General features: G+C 32.2%; 2 protein-coding genes and 1 long non-coding RNA gene across 3 annotated transcripts; 2 read left to right on the forward strand and 1 right to left on the reverse strand.

Annotated features, from left to right (window-relative positions):
* Positions 1 to 5,020: 5,020 nt before the first annotated feature.
* On the forward strand, positions 5,021 to 5,698 carry LOC139484003 (integrase/recombinase xerD homolog). Its single transcript, XM_071267724.1, has one exon. It carries the CDS (start codon positions 5,021 to 5,023, stop codon positions 5,696 to 5,698), a length of 678 nt encoding a protein of 225 aa, XP_071123825.1.
* Positions 5,699 to 11,546: 5,848 nt separating this feature from the next.
* Positions 11,547 to 18,778, reverse strand: LOC139486942 (galactoside 2-alpha-L-fucosyltransferase Sec1-like). The gene is made up of 3 exons (XM_071271983.1): positions 18,646 to 18,778; positions 14,694 to 14,740; positions 11,547 to 12,589 (listed from the first exon to the last, which is right to left on the reverse strand). The coding sequence occupies exons 2-3, from the start codon at positions 14,725 to 14,727 to the stop codon at positions 11,673 to 11,675; spliced, it is 951 nt and encodes a 316-aa protein (XP_071128084.1). The 5' UTR covers positions 14,728 to 14,740; positions 18,646 to 18,778; the 3' UTR covers positions 11,547 to 11,672.
* LOC139486941 (uncharacterized) lies at positions 15,872 to 16,915 on the forward strand. Its single transcript, XR_011655690.1, has 2 exons — positions 15,872 to 16,208; positions 16,765 to 16,915. It is a non-coding gene; the product is annotated as an uncharacterized lncRNA (long non-coding RNA).
* Positions 18,779 to 20,254: the final 1,476 nt, after the last annotated feature.

The following is a 20,254-nucleotide window of genomic DNA, read 5'->3' on the forward strand; positions in this document are numbered from 1 at the left end:
TAGCACACTTTAATTTTGTATCTATATAGAGTTCTGAATAATAGTTTGAGTGTAAATGATATTATTTATTATTTAAAAGTTATGATTTGACATTTTGTTTGTTTTTACACCTTAACGTATTGTACTATGATATGTGTGATATGTGTATTGAAGCCTGAAAAGATTACATGACATAGCTTGAGTAAGAACTTTTTTTTTAGAATTATTAAATATTACAGCAAGACAAAACAAAGTAATATTTAACGTGAACTACCTTTATTTTCAACTGTTGCCAACAACTATGACACGATTCTTGTATTGTCATATACTGCCAATCGATGTAATGTACACATGACAAGCATGGATCTACTATGCGAACAGCCGGTCAGTTTAAAAACAATATAATGACATTGGTCAAGTATTTCAATCTAATTTATTTAATATACATATACATGTACAACTGTTTTTCTTTGTATTTATTATTATGAGGTATTCCATTCTGTACACTGGCTTTCATTAAGGTATTCACTATTCAGTTTAACGATATGATTTTTATGTATCAAAATTCAAGCAATGCCTTGATAGAACATTTTTACATGCTATCTTCCAGTTGATACGATATTACAGAATTTGCATTTCCTATAACTGTATTATTGATGGAGTGTTGCTGTTAAAAAATCGATTAGACTAACGATTTCGAGGTATAGTCGTCCCTCAGACAATTTGAAACATCAAAGATGTCAAAAACATATTTCGTTTATTGTATGAACATATGAACCATACAATCTTTAACATATAAAATTAAACTTTTGAATAGTGTGTGTCATTGTAACGACATAGTTACAATTAAGGAAAACATGTCATAACAAATAAAAATTAAAGTTGTAGTACAAGATAATGACAATCGTTTGAGACATATTGAATACTTACAGAAAAGTTTTGGTGCATTTGAGTAACTCGGTAATGAATTCCCCATCAATTCATTTCTTAATTTGGCGTATAAATATTCGCATACGCTTAAATCAGTAATTCGGTTTTCACACATATATATCCAGATTTCGCGCCTTTTTTCTTGTCGAGAAAAACTTACTGATCAGATCGACACGTATACTGACCTTGGTAATATGAGTGAACCTGAACCGGAATCGCCTATACGAATTCAACGCAGTGAAGAACGTGAAGGGTCTACTCGATTTTTACCTGAGGATGCCTTATCGCTGTTCACCCAGAGCCTTGATTTGACATTGAGAAAGCACAAAGAAGAGCTATTCAAGGAGATTGACACGAGAATTGGTGCTAAAGAAGCTAAAAGTGTACCTCCGGTTAAACAGACTCCTAAATTCAGGTACGACGGTAATGAAAAACAATTTAATTTTAACGGAGAAAGTTTAACAGAACTTGAAAAGACCCTCAAACTCATAGAGAAAGACTCTCCGGCTTTAGTCATTCAATATCTAGAAAAGAGCATAAAGGCCCTAAAAGAAAGAAATAAGCTTCTTCGCATAGCCGACAAGTACGGGTGGGACGTAGTAGACGAATATATAGACGACCCTATTACAGAGGGGACCGACGACGCAACTAAGTTAAGACAAGCCGATTACCGGGCCAAAGCTAAGAGACGTGACAAAGTAAGGACCCGTCCTGCTCCTTATAATCCAGAACCAGAGAGTCCCCAAGTTCCTCAAGATGAGCCTTTTCGTAAAACTTCATCAGCATCTACAAGAGAAGTATCTAGAAACTGCAAATACCCGGCTGCACAAGGATCACAAACACGCACAGGACCTCGCACCAGTATCTACAACCAGAATGAGTACTTCACCAGTTCACCACCAACAGACAGGTGTTATTACTGCAATGGCGAGGGTCACTGGGCCTATCACTGCCCAAAGAGACGTAGGTTCCAACCAACCGAGACCAGTGGTTCTTCAGGAGCAAAGTGACGAAACAGTTAAGTACAATTTATCTCCTTTTATAAGTCACGATCAAGATTTTGAATTGGAGTGCTCCTCAGCCAGCTCGTTTAGAGTAGATAATTTACGGAGAAATTTAGACTTTTGGAAAAATACTTTAAATGCTAATAATTTTGTTCTTAATGATGTCGAATTTGGATACCTGATACCTTTTTACAAATTGCCTCCGTCAGCTTTTTTAAAGAACAACAGTTCAGCTACAAAACACACATCTTTTGTTGAGTCGTCAATTATAGAATTATTGTCAACAGGTGTGATTCGTGAGGTGAAAGATCACATTCCTTTTATCGTTAATCCGTTATCGTTGTCAGTTAACGACTCAGGTAAAAAGAGATTGATTTTGGACTTGAGGCACGTTAATAAGTTTAATGAAAAAAGGAAATTTAAATACGAAGGTGTAACCGAGGCTTTGCAATTTGTATCAAATCCAGGATTTCTGATAAAATCTGATTTAAAGTGTGGTTATCATCATATTAATATACACGAAGATCATCAAGAGTTTTTAGGTTTTTGTTGGGTTTTCCCAACCGGCACTCGGTATTTCGTTTTTAGATGTTTACCGTTTGGTTTATCTACAGCTGGTCACGTGTTTTCTAAAGTGTTAAGGCCACTAGTTAAGCACTGGAGATCACAAGGTTATCGTATGATCATATATTTAGATGACGGTTGGGGGATTGAGTCCTCTTTTGAAGATTGTGTGACGCTTTTTAAGGTCGTAAAGCATGATTTATTGTCAGCAGGTTTTTTCCTGAATCATGAAAAAAGTATTTGGAACCCCACAAAAGTTTTAACTTGGCTTGGGTTCCGTTGGCATTTGGACACTTTTAATTTGGAGATACCTGAAGATAAGATTAAGCGTTTCAAAGCTACTATAGACGATATTTTTAGCAAAATCAATAATGTAACCGCTAGACAATTAGCAAGAGTTACTGGCAAGATTATTTCTTTCATTCCCAGTTTTGGAAACATTTGCAGAATAATGTCCAGGAATATGCTCATTCTTATCGCCGCTAGCGATTATTGGGATTTTCATTTTCAGTTAACCGACGAAGCAATTCTTGAATTAAATTTTTGGAAGAATAATTGCACTTCACTTCCCAGGAAATCTCTCTTACCCGTTTCATTTCTGCCAGATAGAATTGTCTTTACTGATGCAAGCGGTTTCGCTTGTGCGGGGTTTGCTGTTCAAACGTCAAATAAAATTGTACATAAAATGTGGACTCCCGACGAGGCGAAGAAAAGCTCTACATACAGAGAACTTTCAGCAGTATTTATAACCCTATTTTCCTTATTGCCCGATTTTCAAAATCGTTTGGTGAAAATTTATACAGACAATCAAAATGTAGTTAAAATTGTGCGGCATGGGAGCATGAGATCAGAATTACAAGAAATCGCTTTGAAAATTTTTAATCTGTGCATTCGCAATTGCATATCCCTTGAAGTAGAATGGGTTCCCCGGGAACTTAACACCACTGCAGATTTTTACAGTAAACTGTTTGACTTTAATGACTAGTACGTGAATGATTTGTAATTCAAGTATTTTAATTCTTTATGGGGTCCGTTCGATTGTGACATTTTTGCCGACTATAATAATCACAAATTACTTAATTTCTTTTCGGCGTATTGGTGTCCAGATACAAGTCGCGTTGATGCTTTCGGATTTTCGTGGAATACTTATAACTGTTGGTTAGTTCCTCCTGTTCACCTTGTAGGTAGAGCATTAAATCATATGTTAATTTGTACAGGAAAGGGTACTATTGTTGTTCCGAAATGGACTTCGTCATGTTTTTGGCCTATATTGTGGTCATCATCAAACAACCAATACAAAGCTTTTGTAAAGTATTTTGTAGAGTATGTTAAACCATCTGGATTTTGTTGTCAAGGTTCGGATAAAAACAGTATTTTCATTAATTCTCCATTAACTTTCAACGTTATCGTATTAAAGATCGATTGTAGTTAAAATCCGTAAGTATATCACTCAATATCCATTTATATATTCATTTATTTTTTATTATTATTTTTTTTTTCTTTCTTTTTTTTGTAGTCAGTGTTATATTAGTAGTTTGAGACAAAAATTAGTTTGCGACACGCACTTGTTTGAGCATACTTAGAATTGGAGTTGCATTGAATATGCATTTTTTAAGAGATGAAATCCCCGTTTGGGCAAAACCTTGGTTTATTTAGTATATTCTATTTTATTTCAGAGATAAGTCCCGATTGGGCCCTCTCGTATGCATATATGAGTCCCGTCTTGGGCATTATTTTGATTTATTCTGTATTTGTTCTTTAATGAAGAGATAAGTCCCGTTTGGGCCCTCTAACACTTTAACACAAGTCCCGTTTGGGCATTGCATTGTTTTATTTTGGAGAGATAAGTCCCGATTGGGCATTTAGCAGGCATACACCGAAGTCTCGTTTGAGCATTATTATGTTTTATTTTGTTCGTTTCGACTCGACAGAGATAAGTCCCGCTTGGGCCTATAGCACGCATGACCGATGTCCCGTTCGGGTGTCAAGTTATTTTATCATGTATTATTGAATTTTACAAAGAAGATAATCCCGTTTTGGTACTCCCAAAATACCATTTAGTTTTAATGTTGTTCTATTTTATCTTAACACATTTAGTCTGTTAGTATATTGAAAAATCAAAATTGAGAGTACTCTTTTACATTTATATAGTGCTTCGATCGCTATATGATTTTTTAAATCAAATTAATTCATTTAAATTTATTTTTCAGTTTAGATTCAAACATTCACATTGGGAATCCTTAAAGCATTTTTCTAATCCTGACTTGAAAGCTCTAACAGTTTCTTTATGTTCAGTAGTAACTGCTTCAAAAAGTGAAAATACTTTGAAGAAATATAAAGGATATATCAAAAGATTCAAATACTGGTGCTTAAAGTACAATCTACCGTTTTTGCCTACCACTGTTTGTACAGTTGCTATTTATCTTAACTATTTGATTCAATCTGGAGTTTCCACTGCCGTTTTAAACGCAGCGTACTATTCAATTAAGTGGGAACATGATCTGAATTTATATGACAATATATAAAATGACAAATTACTAGACATGGTATTAGAAGGTGGTATAAGATTGTTATCTAAACCTTTGAAAAGGAAAGAACCCATCACCCCTACGATTTTGAAGAATGTTATTGCAAAATTCGACAAAAATGACAATTTGCCAGGGTTGAGAATCTGTGCTATGATGTTGATAGGGTTTTCCGGGTTTTTAAGATACGATGAGTTGGCACACATCCGATCTTCTGATTTAACGTTCAACGATTCTCATCTACAATTAAACATTCAAAAAAGTAAGACTGATAGATATCGACAGGGTAACACTATTTTGATTTCTAGAACTGGTACAGACCTTTGTCCAGTTTCAATGCTACAGAAATATTTTCGCGTTGCAAGTTTGCCAGTTGGAAGTGACGAATACATCTTTTTAGCTCTGTCATACTTCAAATCTATTGATAAGCATAAACTAGCTTGCAAGAATAGGCCTCTATCTTACACTCGAACTAGAGAAATTATTTTAAATGCGCTTTCCGAAATAGGCCTAAATAGTTCCTTATTTGGCTTACATAGTTTAAGGAGCGGTGGTGCTACAGCAGCTGCTAGTAATTCTGTTCCCGACAGACTTTTGAATGCTCACGGTAGATGGAAGACCGATAAAGCTAAAGATGGTTACATAACAGAAAATTTAGAAAATAGACTTAAAATTTCTCAAAATTTGGGATTATAATTATGTGATTGGAACATCCTTCCATCCTTTGTTTTTGTCGATCAGTACAATTTCTCATCCCAAATTGCTTTTTGTTTTGTTTGTGTATTATTAAGACAATTTTTATGTTCGTATGAGTATAGCGAAGAAGAACATAAATTCATTTCTTAATTTGGCGTATAAATATTCGCATACGCTTAAATCAGTAATTCGGTTTTCACACATATATATCCAGATTTCGCGCCTTTTCTCTTGTCGAGAAAAACTTACTGATCAGATCGACACGTATATTTTGCATTCATGATATGTAATTGCAGTTATTTCTTTTTCTGATTTAACATTTTTATATTTGTAGATTTCCTACCATTTTTCGGAGATCCAGAGACCATGATTTACCGTGCATGATGACCAGAGTTGTCACAATTTATTTTTATTAAACTGATCATTACAATTTCTCATCCCAAATTGCTTTTTTGTTGTATTTATGTATTATTAAGACAATTTTTATGTTCGTATGAGTATAGCGAAGAAGAACATAAAGGCATCTTAATCATCAATCGGCATGGAGTATTTTTACGGACGTATTTAAATATTATATTGTTTTCATTCAAATGAGAGAGAAATTCGCCTTTAACTGTGTTGATTTACAAGATTTATAAAATGATAATGATGATCTTACTGATAATTTAACAATTTAACAATTGAAAGAAGAATAAAAAAAAATGTTTTTGGGTTTTTACTTAACAAAGCTCACCTCTATCTATTCTCGATTCATCTGACATTTTTTTTCTATAAATCCCTTATACATCTCGGTTTGTGCAAAACAACAACTTGAAAAAGTGTGTGTATGTGCTCATTCAGATACTTAGAACATGTAGCAACGTCTTTGGTTATTTTTAGTTTCAGTTTGTAATTTGACACAAGATATGTGATATGGGATATGTTACAACGTCATAGCTTTTTATCGTATCGCTGTGTAATGTTGCTATAAACACGCGTAACTTCCTTAATGTACAATTAAAATTTCCTTAAGCCTGTCATGCCTGACAAAACTATTACTTTTTTCAATTATAAACAATTGTATGCATACGTCAGGTTTTGATTACAATATATAGTACAATTTTCAATGGTTAACAGAGTATCTAGTATACTCTTTTAATTTTTACCAATTGTGACTTCGATCATTTGCACTCATACCACATCTTTCCATATCTATTACCTGTTTGATGACGATTTTGGAATAAATACGGAAAGTACCATTCGCAATAAAAGTCACTGCATCAAAATATATTCATAGAATGATTCTATAATAGAGCTCGACCATGGTGTTCGCCAGGATTTGTAACTACTATTGTGAGTTGCTGTGTGTCATATGCATGCAAATGCATACATTGTAACAATTCTGTAACATTTAAATACGTTAGTCTAGTTGTTTTATTAATTTATTTCAGCTTTTATAGTTTCAAATTAAATTTCATCAATCACATGTAGAGATTTTGGTATTTCGTCATAAAAGTTATCAGGATTTTTTCAATGTTCCTTCCTTTGACTAGCGAGCCATAATAACTTTATATATAGTGATGTCCTAGTGACCTGTTGATTTTCTGCCAAAGAGGTAATTTAAGCACTGGTATTCTAGTCGTTTTCTGACGTCATACTATAATACATGTATGTAATGGAGTCCTTGTGCCCTATTCATTTATTGCTATAGTACCCTAGTGATTATTCATTCGTCAGCAATTGTTTGCCATCATAGGACTATGTATCTCCACATTTTGTATTAATGAAACCTATAGGGAAAATACGAGTTATATAAAAGAGAAAAAGAATGTGATATAGGAGTTCAATCACGTGAGAGGGCAGTTTCGGTTTAAGTGAGAAAGTAGATTCAACGGAGAAACATAAAGGTCAGCCATAAAGTAAAGATGTTGAGAATGTATATACTTGTTACTTTTTTATAGTAATAAAGTGCAATTTTTATTATACATCATCGATCTTTAAAACGACTGTGCGTTGATATTAACTATGATTTGTTTAGATTACACGTGCACTGTGGGACATTGGTGTCTATGCTTCTCTATACCACGGTACTAGTTTTTTTTATTCTGTGTATTATTGTGATCTGTGAATGTGTATGGTTAAAGATTACAACTTGAAACTAAGACACCCAACAACAACAACAACACACACAAAAAAATGTTCGTCGCATTTCAATAGAACAGAATCATGATGAAAAAGGTTTTATCAAATGGACAATATTTCATTGTCATGTGGATACTACGACGATGGTGCAGTGTCTATGTTAAGCGAAGAGACTTAGACAATGTAACAATGAAGCAATCAATCATTTCAACCGATTTATTTCTGAAGGAATGTTTATGCTGTTCGTCCTTATAAAAAATAGTCTGAACAATCCACGAGGTTATCTATGTTTATTAAATATTATATATTGCATGGCTTTATAAGGGGTACCAGACATATTGTGAAAGATTAATATTCTCTAGTTTTTTTTACCAGCTGTGTCTTTAAATTATCAATAGGCATCTACATATTTTCAAGCTTTAACTTAAACTTGAAATATAAAAGAGAAAATTATTATCGTTGTTTCATTTCATTCTTTATTCTTCCGTCATTAAAAATTTACTGAACAGTTATGGATTACTTGGTCGGTTCGTATCTGACACACAGTGTACCTGTGTGTGTTCTTCATTTCCAATAAGGGAGATCGAGGATATCTTCCTTTATCCTATTATCATAATAATATCACATATCACTAAACATATTTTTTTACAGAGGGGAACCTTCGCAGAAGACACCTATTGATTGAAGTATTATCACTTTACCAGAAATATGGTGAATGCATATGTAAAAAAAGAACGTTGAACTCTCAACATGCTTAATTATTATTAGCATTTGCTTAACTTTACTACATTTATTGGTATTTGATTTTTTTGTAACGATCAGTGGTATAAAAATACCCCGCTATTTTTCAAGCGTACGGAGAGATGTAAAAATAATGAGAATACACAGAATCCTAGTCCAATCGATTGTTTGCTAAAAAAAAATCATTATTTACTGTTAAACATTTTTCTAAAATCATACCATTGTGCTATAAATTCGATTTAAGTACGCCAAAACCTAGTTTGAAAATAGTTCATTACTGAGATAAAATTTACCTAATTGGTTGAAATACTATGATGATCCTAAATATTGAATCGCCTCACAAAAACAAACTAGTTATTTTGATTAAAGAATGATCTTTCTGGAACGTCTTGGACTTGTCAGCTTTTATAAGCATTAAAAGCTTAAATCATTTTTTGTTGGTTTTGCCTTTTGTTGTGTATATAAATTTCTATAGGTAGAATCTTGCCTGACAAATAAATCTCTACTTGTGATATAAATCTGTTAAAAATATTGGATTTTTTAGAATGCATTCAGATGGACACATTTCATATGTTTATTTATATTAATCAATTGAATAATTGATTGCTTGTTATTGAAAAAGACCACTTTCAGCTTTCCTATCTATATCGTGGCAACCACTCTTATTGAGAAAGGAAGCCAAATTATCTGAAGAGATCTATCGACCTATAATAGAAAAACTGCCAATCCAAATCTAGGGAAAGGAAGAGCGTTCTCGCGATGATTATAACTTACAATACTAGTATTAAGAATGTACTTAGGTGAGGTTTTGGAATTTGTGTCAAATGTTCGGAATCCTTGGTGTTTTTCCATACAATACAATGTAAAATATTTTGCCCCATAACACCCATTTATTTTTTCATATAAGACTTAATAGCTCATGAAAGGTCATTTACTACAATTTTAGAAGATTCTTGATTTTCTTTCTTTGTTTTGACTCCCAAATAATACCAATGCAAATACAGGGTAAAAGTCCGAGTCAGCCTTTTCCCGCCATATTTTAAATTTCAAATATCTCGTAAAGGAGGTCCATGACCTATCAATATTTTTAGCTTATCTTTATCCTTAATTGATGCTCTACCAGCTTATAGTATCAATTTTAATTTCTTAATTTCTAATTTGTTACCTAATCTCACCTAAGTACATCCTTACACGTAACAGGCTATCGGTGGTGGTACTTGTAACTGTAGATGAACTATCTAGACAAATTGGTCACCGATGCCTTTTGTCTATTTAACCATAGAATATATCATTGAAATATTTCCAGATATTTATTTCAAATTTATATCAAGTGGTGATTTATCAGTTCTATATGAAAGTTTGTCATATTCAAAACAGTAAAGGAATTCATGTACGTTTGCAATAAGATAAACATGTAGTGAGTTCCCATCTTATTACCAATCACTGGCTGGTATTCTTTTTCTCCTTAACAAGCACACATTATTAAGCAAATCATTCATCATGTTTATATTAATCATTTTTATTATCAGTATTATATATTATAATATTATTACCGAACGGGGAACTATAACGATTGTAACTGTAGTAACAGAATGATTTATGGAAAAGAAGATTTAAAAAAAGTAAAAAATACTTCAAGGACATTTCAAAATCCTTTAACCAAATTGCAAAATTAAAAAGATTTCTTAATGTTTTTAACATGTTTAAATTGTGAATGCAGAAATCAGAAAAACCGAGGCAAGTGTAGTTGAACATTAATTTTGCTGTATGTAAAAATGGAATTTTTATTTTTTCTTGTAAAGCTTCGAAAGCAAATACATAATATGATATTTCTTTTGTGAAAGACAGCCTAAACAAAGCGCCAAAAGCTATGGCTACATTTCTGTTGCATAACATGTTAATTAAGTAAAAGAGAGGCGAAAGATACCAAAGAGACATTAAAACTCATAAGACGACAACCGCAAGGCAAACAAAAAATATAAAAGATAAAAAAAAAAAAAAAACAAGTATACAACACATACAAAATACAGCATAGAAAACGAAAATACGAACAACAGTAACCTCGACAAAATATGACAGATGTTGTCCATTCGTTTCATTTGTTTTGTCATTTGATTTTGCCATCTGATTCGGGACTTTTTCCTCGGAGTTCAGTATTTTTGTGATTTTCTTTTTTTTCGACAAAACTCGGAGGTGTTCGACGGCAGCATCAACCGTACAAAGGTTTGATGCCGTTAAACTTGTTTTAGTTTGTAGCATTCATGTTTCAGTTATTTTTATTTTGTTTCGAAAAAGCCTATATTGTGATATATGATAAATGATTTACATAAAGTTTGTAGTTCATCGACTCCTGTTTAATGGCAAAAGTTAGTGTTTGTCTGTTTCGCCGGTACTAGTAAATAAAAATATACAATAAAAAGTATTGCTTAACCGAAAAAATTACCTTTCGAAAGTGAATAAGAGATGCTTCCTCAAAACTTTATGTAGGATATCATTTAAATTCTTAACAAAATGATTAATATCTATAGTCAAACACTTTTCAAAAATAGAGAAGTTCCCCAACAGATGGAAATGAAATGACTAAATAGTAATATGATAGTCAGGAATAGAGTACCTTAGCTGTATTAGGCCCAAAAAATCTGAAATTTAGGTTTTTAATGCTCTTCAATTGCGTACTTTATTTGGTCCCTTAAACATATTTTGATTCAAGTGTCACTGATGAGTCTTTGAAGACGAAACGCGCGTCCGGCGCAATTACAAAATATCTATCCTGGGTATCTATGATGAACTTGTACTATTTAACTAAATGTATAGGTCATGGTGGGAGGGGTGGTTGTCGCATTCAATCATGTTTTACTCTGTCATAGAATTGATGTGCATATCTTATCTTAGAAACTAGTACTTCAAGCGTTGCATATTATTAATTTGTTTTGTTTTATTTATAACGTAAAACATTACCAACTGAGCAGTGACATTCTAAAAATCATTTTTCTTGAGCGAATCTTGATATTTGATATCATTTATTAAAAAAAGATAACTTCGTAAAAATGATAGATAAAAACATTCAATGTTAAAATCCAAAAAACATAAATGCACATAGTTTATTGATGAATCATTGCATTCCAATCCAACTTGACGGAAAGTAATCTTTCATGTCTGCACTGAAATCTCTGCTAAGATACGAGTTTGGTTTTACTACATCATTATAATAAATAGTCATTCCTTGATTTAACCAAGCCGACCACCATCCAAATGAACCAACAGTAATGATAGTATGATTACATTTTGACAAGGCACACATGTCAACATCACGTGCATTAGCATCTACGTTTATGACGTCACTTCCGTTCATGTGGTATTTTCTCCATTTTAAATCTACTCTGTTCGGTGCCGTAAAAATAAGAAATAAGCAATTTTTAAATTTCGAACGGAAAAACTTAAATGCTTTATACAAATACGACTTAGTAGCCACTTTATAACCAAATGCAATTTTTCCAGGTTTAAGATAATCCCCTCGGCGAATATGTACGCCTATGATTTGTAAATTATTTGATATGTTGCTGTGTTGGATATATTCCCTAGTATAATTATTGATAATAGCTTGAGCTTTATCTTGCACTTCTTGTTTAAAAACAAATTGCCTTCTTATTTCCATTTCGACATCTTTGAAATACTTCCAAGATTGTAAATATGCTTTTAATGTTGTATTTTTCTTGTTATCAAACTGCATGGTATCAATGTCATATGCGCATGCTCTTCTTTCATAGACTAACCTTGAACTGTTACAAAAGTAAAAAGCTGAGTCAATAGCTAAAGCATTTAAGTTTGGAAATACTGTTTGGATTAGATCATTAGTGTCTACAACCAATACCATACCCTTGCTCTTTGCAATCCCGTAAACTGATGCATATATGAACATTAAATTACCAAGACGTCCTCTAAAGTATGGACATATGTAACCAGGTGGTTCATAAAACAGGTAATGGTGTGTGAATATCAGCAAACCAAATAATACTGCACAGGATACAACTGAAATTAGGTTACAACTACTATCATTATATCATATCATATTACAGCACATTTCAAAGCTCAGAGAAATTATCCATTGATGGTAAGAGAATGGTTTTCTACGCGATATTGTGACTATAGGAATTTCATCTGCTCAAGACAAGTGATATGCCTTATCATGATTGTCTGTTGAAAACCAAATTTTACAAAAATTTAAATTCATACATGTATGTTGTCAATACATTTAAGCATTTAAATTGTGTCTGTTTGAAAGAATAGATTAAATTGAAACGTTCTTGACAGATTATATTTCATATTTACTTTAATAATGTATACATTAACATTAAAACTTGACTTTGCTCTTGATATTACATGCTTTGCTTTTAAGTAACAATTGTTGCATTATTTTGTTTCATGTGGTCTGCATTTTAGAATTTTTATATCTTCTTGATTTTGCACTAATATGATGTGAGTCATAAGAAAAGATTAGAATATTTTACGTGCAGACAAAATGCACGGTAGTTCTTTTGTTGCTGGTTTTTTTTTTGGTTTTTTTTGCTTGATATCGATCTGATGAGTTAAGCCTTTTAACTGAGTTTGTTGTACTATTTAACTAAATTTATAGGTCATGGTGGGAGGGGTGGTTGTCGCATTCAATCATGTTTTACTCTGTCATAGAATTGATGTGCATATCTTATTTTAGAAACTAGTACTTCAAGCGTTGCCGTTGCTTCATACCCGTCGTATTTGTTTTCCGTAAATTGTTTAGTTCACAATTTAGCTGAAGGCTTTCTTAGTTAAATTGTTTCACATCTTTTCATGTCGGGTCCTTTTGAGTACGATGGGGGTTTGCTGAAGACCTTACGGTCGCATTATATTACTGGCAGGTTGTGATGACATTGACATTTTTGTTCCTAATGTTACTAGCAGCTGACTACGCGATATGGGCTTTGCTCATTGTTGAAGACCGTACGGTGACCTATAGATGTGAATTTCTGTGTCGTTTAGTCTTTTGGGGAGATTTGTCTTATTGGCAATCATTCCAAATCTCCTTTTTATTTGTCTGAGATCTAGAAATGTCTGCAGAGATTTTTATATGTAGATGTTGTTCGTTTTCTTTGCACAATCGAGTAAGGAAGAATCCAACATGATGATTTTAAAGACTAGCATATGAGATTTATTTCCATTTTCGAATTAGCGATATGACTATTATTTAATAATAGTGTGCCTTTGAACTTGATACATAAAAAATGTGCCAAATCAGTGATTTTGATGTGTGTTTATTTTTTTACTTTTTCTGTGTGTAAATCACTTAATATCAAAATAATTAATGTAATCTAGAAATGGCTATTTTAGAACACAGGCTGAGATGATTGACACGCATTATTGATTGAATCATAATAATTACTGTTTAATAATTTGTATTTTTGAAAGTTCTAATAATAATGGCGTAACTCTTTAAAGGATATTTAACCAGATTACCAACATGTAGACAAGTCCTTACAAATTATCAATGTCCTATAAAACAAATACTGAGGTTATTATATTAATGGATTTGAAATTTCATTGACAGAAAGCGAATGGATAAGGAAAATTTCTTCTGATATATATTCGTCAACATAGTCGTCAACCATTGTAAATGAAATACAAAGGACCAGAATACAGTTAGATTCAATTCACCAATTTGTAATATAACATTTACATTTGATGATTCTGTCAAGGTCTTTCCTGAAAATAAGCAGAACGGGACATTTAAAAAACGCAGTTACTCTTTCTAAATTGGTTGATGCAATGACATTATTACAACAATGATCGATTAAAAGTTTACCAAATACTTTAAAAGTCATGCAATATCTATGCTGTAAATACCCAAATGTTACTTAACATTTGTTTACCTCAATGAATTATGAGCTTGCATACCTAAAAATTATTTGTATTCGTATTACGCCAACTGATTCATAAGGGATAAGGTATGTTCAATTCACCTGACAATCCGCATACTCAATGAACCTGGGAAATCAAAAAGTGTGTTTTGTGTATCATCATTTCCAAAAGTGGCGACATATTTTTATACCCATTATATGATTATTTAAGAAGTTAACTTTATCTATTATGAAATACACACCTTTCCTTTTTGTAGAAGGACACGGCAGCCGCATGATTTACTGTAACCTACAAAAAATAGCAAAATATCAAAGTGTGCTTTCATGGTAGATTGTTTCAGGTATTTGCTTTTGCAAGGCAATACATTGTCTCAATTGGTTTTGTTAATACACGAAATTCGAAGTATACAAAAATACTCATAATATACCGTTTCTTTTAGTCTTTTTTTTTAAGATGGTGATGTGTCTTCTTTACCCTTTATCAGTTTGTTTCATTTCCCATAATAATCATTATGCACGTGTCTGAAGTGAGTTTTAATAAACGTCTTCCATGGCTATGCAAGCGTCTGTTGTTAATTGTTTAGATTCAAATCAATGTTTTCTATGCATTATGCATTTATTGTTTATGCATTTATTAGTAGGTATTAATTCGGGGATTTCCTAATCATACCCAGTGGGCACTCCACGTTGTGACAACGTTGAAATTTGGTTGAAATATGGTCGTGACGTTGATCGACCTAAATTCAACGTTGATCTAATGTCAGGGTATTCAACGTTGACTTCACAACGTTGTTTCAACGTTGAATTTACGTCGTTAAAATCAACGTTTAAACAACAACATTAATTCAACGTTGGGTTAACGTCAGTCAATCTCGACAGAAAAATCTTATTGTCAAAATTGAAGGGTACAGATATATATTGGATGAGCAGATCGAACAAGGAGCAGTGCTGCAGTGTTATAAACGATTGGATAATAAGAGTCTAATCTAGAATTTATAATACTTATAAGGGGGTCCACTGACTGCCATAAGCGTGAGGGGGTTTCCTCCTGTCATGCTTCCATGATCCCTATATAATCAATCATTTTTTTTCCACAAAAAAGGGGTAGCCAGAATTGCATTGTTTATGCATGGAAAGGAGTTTTTGACAAGAACAAGTGGTCAGGAGACATCACCAATAACAAATCAACTTTTTCAAATTAATTTTGTTTTGTGATTATTTTTCAAGTATCTTTAAAAAAATAAATGCTAACCAATTGTTAAGAAGATCTAATTTTGGTTTATTAATTATCTATATTTTGGGAGATCTCAAAACCTGTTTATGCTATTTAAATTATATGTATATCTGTATAAATATGATATATTCTTAGTTTATATATTTTTTTTTTAAAATCAAATCGATTTTTTTTAATTGCTTTCATTAAATTAAATAAATAGGTGAAATTATTCGATATATTTATTTAATTATTTTTACCGAATGATATTTAATATATAAACTTAAAATATCATCGATGTACAATGTAATCATAATAATTGAGAAGTTTTTAAATTTTCGCGGTTTTTCAACTGGAGTTCCGAATATTTACATTTGGATGCGCACGCAAGCACGCGCACCTCTTTTTAACATCCGTTTAGAAAAATTTGAAAATCATTCTCGAGAAATTATCGCACCAGACTGATGAACAAATAGAGAACAACTGCGTCTAAGGAATATAAAGAAGATAGAAGACTTTTCTGTATAAACCTCTTGATATTAGAGTAAGTCTATTTTACAGTTAAATTAACGAAGAATCATAATATAAACAAACACAGTCAAATTATTTATCAGATTATCTGCATGTTTACCTTCACAGAAATTATGAGAAGGTCTTATCTTACTGAATCTAATTCAGTTTCATGTCAAAACATGATTGCATATATCCTCTAATTAGCAAACTAACATAAAACATATCTAGCCATGCACAGAGTCAGTAATATCAGAAAAAGGGGGAGGGGTGTCATCGAAAACTAGCCATTCGTTCCAATACAACTCGATATGGTGTGTCTGACACACATAGAAATGGTCTGCTCTTAAACACTGTTTCGGTTTTTTAGATTTTTTCGTTAAATATCTCTCATCTTTGATAGTTTTATCTGTATATGAACATTTTGGTTATTGCAAAACACAGATCTGGTTTAAAGGATTCATGCTTTGTCTTGTTATTCATGCAAGCTGGTACAATTGTTTCAAATGAACATTCTGTCTTGTAAAACAAAAGTACACAACTTTATTTATGTAATTCAAATTTATGTTATTTCTTTTCCATGCTTTCAGATGCTGTTCTTGCCTGCCACAAAGAGACACCAGAATCCAAAATATCCGAGCAGTGATCAGGACATTTGAAGTGTGCCCCACAGAGAGCAGAAGGAGTTTCTAGGCCAAAAGAATAAATCATTAAAACAAAATAAATTTTTCATTTTAAAAACCTCTTTTTAATTTCTACAGTTAATTTAGTGCCAGTAAAAAAAGGCAGTGAAATTTAGTTATTTGGTGCATCTTTTTTTCTCCGGTTTACTCAATTGCATCGGGTGTATAGATAATGATTGAATGAGTAAACAGCTTGGTGATGGTATGGTTTGTTCCAAATGCCTTCAAGATAAATTTTAAAAAACATACGGTATACCCTCAAAAAGTCAAATTTCAGATCAACAAGTATCAATAAAAATGAAAAAAAGACAATAAAATAGAAGTAAATACATGAAATATCGGATTACAAAAACTTAAAATGAGAACATCTTTTTTTAATGGTCCTGCTATGTATTCACATAAAACAAAGGAGGCATTTTGTGTCACTGTGTCAAATTTGCTGCATTTGCATAATTTTGTATAAGTTGGAAAACTTGATCAACCAGAATCAAACCAGTGTGCTGTAGTAAGTTTTTCTTTTTTTCCTTTGCTTTGAGAAATTGATGTGCTAGAAAAGTAAGCTTTGTTAATATTGATATATTTGGTTTCAAATAAAATTTTGATATTGTAACTGTCTCTATTCTTTGTTTCTGATTGTTATTGTCTACTATTCTCTTTTGGAGTCCCTTGTTGAAAAAGGAACTGTTGATAGACACCAACTTGAAAGTGGCTTTTTCATTTCATAATTCAGGTATCTTGTCATTGTATTTGAACACGTGCCAATAAGGATTAATGTACACCCCAAAACCATCACTTCAACCAAGTTGAATATACAAATGACCCAACTACATGTACAACCTAACTCGACCTGATTTCAACCTAGACCCGACCTGATTTCAACCTAACTCGACCTGATTTCAACCTAAACCCGACCTGATTTCAACCTAGACCCGACCTGATTTCAACGTCACTGGACCCGATTTCAACATGTTATCAACGTCAATACAACGTTGAAACTACAACGTTGATTCAACGTCAGAATTTCAACGTCATTACAACTTTCAAAACTAACCCAAGTTTCAACGTTGTAACAACGTTGAAGACTGACTTTGGATCAACGTTGACACAACGTTTTGTGCCTGCTGGGTATGTTAATGAAGACTATTGCAAAACTCTGTCATAGATACAAAGTTTTGTTTTTGATTTTGTCTAAACCTTCAATTCTTATTTTGAAGAAAAAAAAACGGATTACAAATTAAATTTACTTATCCTTAACTTGTTTTTCATTAATTTAAATTCAAATTTTCGTTTGAAGTATTCTTGTGTATATTTATATTATTATGACGTCTTTACACTAAATCCGATAAAATTGTACTGGCTTCTACTTTACTTTAAGGAATCATGATATAATCATTGTTGTTTTTGGCTTGAACTTGATTTCTGTATACTAAACTGTAAACACTCTTAGATCGGTACAAATGCCGAATGCTTGTATAAAGTAATAGTATTGTTGTAATCAAGATAATAACTATACTTGGCCATAACTTAAAAATCCTAGCTCCGTGAAAGATATCTGGAAAGTTGAATATGTACAGTTATAACAATCTTTGATAAATACCTAACTAGGTAAAACAGCATCTTACTTTTAGTTAAATAAAAACCGTATTGGTTTATAAGTATGCAATTATTTTTGTAAGCGAAACGCAAATTTTTTAATGATAATTGCCCGACATAATAAATACTCCCTTTTCATAATTGGAACCTTGGATCTTACTTCTGATGGAAGACCTACTAACAAATATTACTTACTTGACGACTGGAAAAGAATGTCCAATTATTGTTGCTATTGATCTTAATTGGACTTAATATAATTAATACAACATTCCATATTAGATTTACACAAGCATGTAACTTTATTGACATTAATAGTAATGCTGTCTGCGCAACAACTGATAAGATTAAGATAACCTTGGATATTAACCTCGTGGTGATTTTTTATCCGGGTGCTTTTGATAATAGTAATCGATTTTTTTGTAAGAATACAGACACTTTGGATTATGCATCAACATATCAATCGTTTATTGTTGGCTATCATTGTATTTGTTTTTCTTTTCCTTCTTTGTTTTAGTATTAATAAGTTATATGACAGTTGTTTTCCATTCATTTGATGTGTTTGAGCTTTTGAGTTTGCCATTTAATTAGGGACTTTCCATTTTGAATTTCCATTAGAGTTCAGTATTTGTGTCATTTTACTTTTAATGCCATTAGTATTGTCCAATTTGTCATTTTTAGTTCCATTGTGGCTTGTTATGCATTGTTGTTTTTGATATTTTTTACGGCCAGAAAGTTGCCAATATCTACGGCATCTGGTCTCTCTTGAATTGGAAATCCAACTTCATCTTCATGAATTGTGGTACAATGTAAGGCTTGATGTGGATATTCAACTGGTTATTTTACATTTCCTTTCAAGTACATGCGATAACGACGTTAAGCGGTAAAATTATACTTGATCACCTTTTTGAACTTCCTTAAATGTCTTTTCCCTAGACTTTTATACTTCGTCCGTACACTATGCAACAGTTCAAGGTAACTGAAGCATGTTAAGGAAGATAAACAGTTTTATAAATTGGAAAGTGTGGTCATTATTTAAAGATAACATTATGTTCGATTAACCAAAGCAAATAATCTTTAGATGACAGTGAATGGTATGTTCAAAAATATTCCTCAAAGACAGGTGTCATTGAAATTCAAATTTGATTGTTCAAATTTGAAATAAAAATACCAGGTACAATAAAATAATGTATCTTTGTATATTTAACTTAAATTTGGACATAATCCCTCTCATTGCGAAAACATTACACTTTTCCCTTAAACTAACATTTGTAGATACAGTTCATTTTGGAGATTCGTTTCAGTTGGAACAAAGACAGTGTATAGATTTAAGAAGATGTGATGATAGTGCCATTGAGACAATTCTCCATCCAAGTCACACTGTGTACAAGTAAATTGTCAAAGGTCATAGCACGGTCTTCAACACGGAACCTTGGTTCACAATGAACAGTTATAAAGTGGAAGTAATTTATTTCAATGGACTGTATTTATGTCATTCGTCTTCATTAGGTTGATTTTGAATTATTTTGTGTTCTAGAAAAAAAATTGTCTTCAAATCGCAAAATTGAATTTCATTTGTATACTACCAATTGTTAGCCATTTAGAAAAAAGAATGAGAGCTCCATGTTATTCCTTGGGGATAGTGGGTTACTCTAGAGTGCAACCATTCTATGATAAGTCTTGTTAAGACAAAAAACAGAAGATAACTCTGAAACAAAAGGACAATAAACTTTTAACAACAGACAATACCACAACTAAAAAGAAAAAAATACGGAAGGACATCCAACACTTTACAGGACACGACACA

This window comes from Mytilus edulis, chromosome 8 (genome assembly GCF_963676685.1).
Source record: "Mytilus edulis chromosome 8, xbMytEdul2.2, whole genome shotgun sequence".
NCBI lineage: Eukaryota > Metazoa > Mollusca > Bivalvia > Mytilida > Mytilidae > Mytilus > Mytilus edulis.